The sequence below is a fragment of the Triticum aestivum genome, chromosome 4D, assembly GCF_018294505.1.
Source record: "Triticum aestivum cultivar Chinese Spring chromosome 4D, IWGSC CS RefSeq v2.1, whole genome shotgun sequence".
NCBI classification, from domain to species: domain Eukaryota; kingdom Viridiplantae; phylum Streptophyta; class Magnoliopsida; order Poales; family Poaceae; genus Triticum; species Triticum aestivum.
In genome coordinates, this window is record NC_057805.1 from 465,246,326 (window position 1) to 465,252,433 (window position 6,108).

Genomic DNA, 6,108 nt, shown 5'->3' on the forward strand with positions numbered 1-6,108 from the left:
CTTATATATCTTAATAGAAATTAGAGCTCGTTATTAGCGCCTGGCATTGGAAGAAAGGACGCTAGATTCCATTTTATTTTTTGGATATTTTTTCCACCAAAAGCACCTATATAAGAGCATCTCCAACACGCGCGCGATATTAGCGCGATGCTGGAAAATTACCATTTATTGCGCGCGCAGCTGTTCTGGGCGCAAAAAATGCGCGTGCGGCATAAGTGGTTCAGCGCGCGGAGCTAAACGGCACCGCGCGCTGCTTATTTCGTGCGCCCGCTCCCGAGCGCTGCACACTCGAGCGCCCGCGCCACACTGCCGCCATCCTTTCTGACCGCGCCACTTTTGCCCTGCCCCTCGCCGCCGCCGGCGAATTCGCCCGAAGGACGGCCGCGCCGACATCCCCCTCACCCTTTCCTACACCCGCGACCCCTTCGCCGCTGCCGCCGGCGCAAACCCTAGCGCGGGGAGCTTTGGCTTCGCCTCCGTCGGTGCTCCTCCAAGCACCGGTCTCGCGCGCGGCCTATTCATGGCGCCACAGACGACCTCGGCGGGTGGCGTCGCGCCGCCGCCCGCGGTGAAGCCACGGGCCCCCCTCTCGAAGCTCCCAAATGCGGCGGTGCCGAAGGCGGGCAAGGTGTCCGGATAAGAACAAGGCGGCAGACGGCTCCTCTAGGCGGTCGAAGAAGAGACTTGCAGAGCGTGCGACAGATGCGGCGGCCACCGAAGCACCGGCGAGCTCGCTTGTTGCACCGGCGGCCGATGCGCACAAGATGTTCGATGAAATGCCCACAAGGTATGGTTTCGCCCACTTTTTTTCGTTGTTGTTTTTTACATGAATGGATATGATTTTTGTTAGAGTTGTGTCGAATATAGTGTACAAGGTAGGTTACAGTTGGACTTGTAGTTGTTTTATGTTTAGATAGGATATGGAGTCGTGTCCAAGTAGGACACTTGTATTCTAGGCCTCTCATATATAGCGGGGCTAGACACATGATGTAACCTATGCCAACATAATAGCACCGGAACGCAGGGGAAGCCGGCGGCGTGGGGATGGACTGATCATCTACCATGGAGTCATATTGAAGGTGGAGCTGGATTGAGGGGCTACGGTGTAAGGATCCAGGGAATCGAAACCTATTCAGCAAGGGGAAAAGCGAGTGACATGCAGTTCGGACTGGAGCCCAGTGGTCTGATGGAAGCGTGAAACTCGTCATCGGTCGGTGATGATCGGTGGTACTCTACAGTGGGGATTGAGTGGTGTGGGTTCGCGACCCTTGAGACTCGACCGGGACAGCGGAGGCTCGACGCGGTAATAGCGGCGAGGCGTGCGGCGCGCACGGGACATGGAGACGGGCCAGGGCTCTGGTGGTCATATATGTGGTGAGACAACTGCGAATTTGACTTGGGATGACTACAAGCAATGGTGAAATTCCTTCAAGTTTCAGACAGGCGGTCAAGAAAGGAGCGGTGATGTTGAGTTCAGGCAATTCTTATGTGTGACGCCCAATATGTGAGTTGTTCACTTTCACGCAGGTTAGTGATCAGTGTGTGATGGCGTTGGACGGATACTCTGAAAGTTGGGAGCACGGACTAGAGTAAAGAGGAACTTAATTTTGCTCGAGCATTGACTGTGCTTAAGAAAAAAAGGGACTACAAGTTGCAGGTGGAGTCATATGGAGTCTTTGGAGTAGCAGCGGTACTCATGGGATAAACTCAAGTCCAATGTACATGGAAGTTTGACGCATGGACGAATTCAAGGTGGTGGAGTATATTCGCCAAGGTGGAGTTTGTTAGAGTTGTGTCGAATATAGTGTACAAGGTAGGTTACAGTTGGACTTGTAGTTGTATTGTGTTTAGATAGGATATGGAGTCGTGTCCAAGTAGGACACTTGTATCCTAGGCCTCTCATATATAGCAGGGCTAGACACACGATGTAACCTATGCCAACATAATAGCACCGGAACGCAGGGGAAGCCGGCGGCTTGTGCCGGCGTCCAAGGCGGCCGGGTGCGGTATTGTAGCCGTGTCATGGGGAGGAGCGCCCATAGTCAAGCCCCGGGATGTAGCCATATCGGTGAACCTCGTTAACAAATCTCGGTGTCGTGCCTCGTGTGATTGCTTGGTCCTCGGATGATCGACGGTGGCCTCGGATTTATTCTTACAGTTTTAGGGTGCCGCGCGCTTGCGCGCCTGTTGGAGATGCTCTAAGCATCCAACATTGGAGATGGCATTAAAGTTTATGGCAAGGGCTAGAGATGCTCTAAGGAATACTCTGTTGTTTGCTTTGAATGACTGTTTTTTATAACATTGTTGATCCCAACTATTCTTGGTATGAATAGATTGATCTACAATCTACATTCACCGATTCAAGGTTTAGAACCAACTTCTTCCAAAATATTTATTAATATTTCTGCTAAATGAAAATACAATAGTTACTTAAATCCTCCCCGAATGGCCCCATTAAGTTGATAAGATTACCTGGCTACTTTCTGATTTTGCCAATAAACTGGTATCTCTAGTTCTTGACCATATTCAAGTTAACAAAACACATGGTGCACTGTCTCATACATGCTATACCTTCTTAATGGCCAATTCTGCACCTCGGGCAGCTTAGCGGAAATTGAACTACCAGAGTAAGGAAACCCTTTTGCATCACAGCATCATGAATCCCACATAGGTTTGTCCAATGCAGTGGAGTCAAGCGATGATTCATGGTAAGAATACATATGCTCCTGATTTTTCTGTTGCTCATCGGAATAGCTCAATGCTGTCACATCCGTATTATAGGTCCCAGAGCTTATATCCAAATTTCCGTTGCCTCCTAACCCTAGAAAGTCCTGTGTTAGGCCCGCATCTCCTACCCCTGAAATGTTTTCCTGTCTGTTGTGCTGCGTCTGGATATCAGGCATAATCTGAGGGCTCTCCTTCTCTTGTCTCATGGAAAATGGATTGTTCATGAGCCCAATTAAAGGCACGGTAGTCGGTGTCATCATGCCGCTGGTCCATGCTGAGTTGATCAAGATATTGTTGTGACCATTCATGCTCTCATCTTCAGCAGCCTTCATGCAAACACTGTTAGCTGCTGAATTCCCCATAGAATCTCCTTGGCTTCCAGAAGATATGCCCATATGGTCTCTAGCACTGGTGAAGTTGTTTGCGAAGCCTTTCAAAAGCAACGGTGAAATGGGATCCTGGCTGGTCTTTGCTCCCATCTCTGCAGCTTTCTGTAGCAGGGCTGTCGCGGACATGTATGGGGAGTTCATGGACATGTAAGGGTAGCCTGATGCACTTCCATCAAGTGGGAATCCTGGATCCTTGGGTGGTATCTGGTTGGAGAACAAGGCAGTGTTCCTTGTGATGAGAGCATAAGGAGATAAAGATCTTAGATGCATGTCTGAGTTATGGTCGTTGCTGGACATGTTTGCAACCATATCAGTGGGGCTAGGCACCCCATGTGAATACATGTCATGCTGACCATGCAGACTTCCCACCATTGTGGCAAGGCTGTGGTTAACCCTTGAGTTGTCTTCGGCTAATACATCGCAGAAGGCCCGATGCGTGATGAAGCTATCCTTTCTGCATTGACATAAAGTAGAGCTAAATGTCAAGTTCCAAGAAACGTTGCATTTTAAATGGCATGGCTGCGGTGAGCTCAATGGCTAGTCTAATATGATACTCCCATCAGGGCCTGCCACAGATGCTAAAATATTGCTATGCATTGCTTCAAATGGTATGTAAACTGTGTGAATATGGAAAGCTAATCTAACAAACAAGATTTTTTTTCGTAAGCAACAGAGACATAAGCTACATATAGCATGTGATTTTCAGTTGCAATTAGCTGAAGATTATGCGTCTGCATTTTATAATCAAGATGTCAGTACTTCAGTCTACATCTACTGTTATCTTACTGAATGACATTAATGTTCATGTATCCTTGATAAAGAATTTGTTTTTCATGGCTAATGATGCATTCGCTTGAATTCTTGGTGTGATTAACTGATTATCCTAAGTGAGAACTGAGAAGCATACCTTGAGAAGATAGTTCCGCAATCACATCGGTACTCCTTGGTGCCACAGATCTTAGTGTGAGCCTTCCAATCAGATTGTACAGCATACTTCTTCGAACATCGGTCGCACTTCCACTTCTTCTCCCCATGCTTCCTAGAGAAGTGTTTTTTTATGCCCGTGAGATCACCCAAAGCTCGGGTTGCATCATGGTGCGGGCAGGTGACCTCGGGGCAGATATACACCTTCTTCTTGGCGTCAGTGCTGCTTCTCTGCTTGAGCTTCCATGGCAGGTTATGCCCCCTCCTGTGGAGCTGGAGGTTCTGGTCTCTCTGGAATCCCTTATGGCAGACTTCACATATGTATCGGTTTGTCGCAACGAGTGTCTTGGGTGATAAAGCTACTACTTCCACGTCTGGATCTGTAAGATGGACATCATGAAACCAATGTTAGGTTACCACAGTTTGGAACTCTCTTTGTTTTCAACGCTTCAGTTTCTGTCAAGCTAGTATATATGTTTTGGGTTAATCTAGCAATTAGTATTTTGTAAATCAAAGTCTGTTTTTTTAGTATCCATTTGCAATTCCTTTGTACCATTTGTGTGTTAAAATTTCAAATATGATTGGCGGTCTGAACTTGAAACTACCATTTGCTTTACTTTTCCTCATGACGCACTTGGAAAATACTTCATACTATGAGCTGAACTCATTTAGGTTCGGTTCTTTTTTTTGCTTAAAATCATGGAGGTACATGTTTCGAAAAACTGATAGAACTAATAGCAGAAATGCATGTTAACAAAATGATAAACATAATGATTTTTTGTGGGTCAAATCTATACGCCACTGAACCAGCATGCACGATATGATAAACTAGAGACTTTCTACTGAACCATGCACGATATGATAAACTTGAAGCTTTCTAACATGCCATGCCCAGTCGCCGTTTTAAACATTTATCTGGTGCATGTCATTGTTATATTGCACTTGCACGTGTGTTCATCAGACAAACAACAGTTGAAACTTGAGTTGAGGCAACATACCTGGATTCCCTGGATGACCTCGTCGCTTTTTCACCACGGGCATGGCCGCCGGGTCGCCTCTGCTCGGCCCCGCCGCGCCGACCTCGAGCTTCGGTTGCTGCTGGAAGCTGCTGAGAGACTCTTCCTCCGACGTGTGCGACATTGTTGTTGGGGACTTGAGCTGCTGGCTGTTCCAGAGGGTGCCAGCGTAGTGAGGGGTGGATGCTGGATTTTATGCACAACGGTGAGACTGCAACCGGACAGCAGGTAAACGGCGAAAATCCCCTTCCAGTCCGTGTCAAGGACGGCAATGCTCGCGTTTAGTATTAGAAAAACAGTGGAATCAGAATCTGGTTTCCCCCTTGGCACGGAATGTTCTGTTTATCTTATTTATTTCATCAGACATAAATAAAAATGAAGAGAAAAGTAGTCTTGAGCTACATGTTCCTACTGTCGCAGTTCGCTACTGTTACGTGCATCATGCAGATTGTACGTAGATAGGCCCCTGATTTTAGCTAGCACTGGGATTACTGAGATCGCTGGTTTTCCTACTGAGATTAGCACCTTGTAATTATCGACGGGCGAGGACCAAGTGCATGTCATGTTTCACCCTGGGTAAGTAAATTAATTGGCCAGTCGACGTCGAGGATGATCTCCAAGATGCTTAACTGATAATGCAGTTTTCTAGGGACGATGTCGCCATCGGACAGACTGATTGATGAATAAAAATGGTTGTATCTGTACTCGAGAGCAGGCAGGAGACGGTACAAGTAACAAAGGGAGAGATCCGGGAGAAGCGACAAACCGTTGGCCGCGTTTGTTCTAACCGGCCAGTACTATTAACCCCTGCTTCTTCTTCGTTGGTGCAGCCGTTCGAGTTTGCTTGTTGCTTTAACATTTGGCGCTTTAGTCAGGCCGCGGCCTCAATGCGCTTGGTTGTGCTTCGTGACTGCCTGCAGCGTGTGTGTGTGTGTGTGTGTGTGTGTGTGTGTGTGTGAGCTTGCTGTCCGAGTGTGCGTGGGCTGTGCGGTAGCTGTGTACGCTTGCTTTCTGTGCGTGTTATGGAGGCGTTTGATAGTGGATTATTGCAT

At 47.7% G+C, this 6,108-nt stretch overlaps 1 protein-coding gene across 1 annotated transcript; it reads right to left on the reverse strand.

Annotated features, from left to right (window-relative positions):
- Positions 1 to 2,654: 2,654 nt before the first annotated feature.
- Positions 2,655 to 5,180, reverse strand: LOC123100338 (protein indeterminate-domain 12-like). Its single transcript, XM_044522277.1, has 3 exons — positions 5,039 to 5,180; positions 4,024 to 4,420; positions 2,655 to 3,570 (listed from the first exon to the last, which is right to left on the reverse strand). The coding sequence occupies exons 1-3, from the start codon at positions 5,178 to 5,180 to the stop codon at positions 2,655 to 2,657; spliced, it is 1,455 nt and encodes a 484-aa protein (XP_044378212.1).
- Between the last annotated feature and the right edge of the window lie 928 nt (positions 5,181 to 6,108).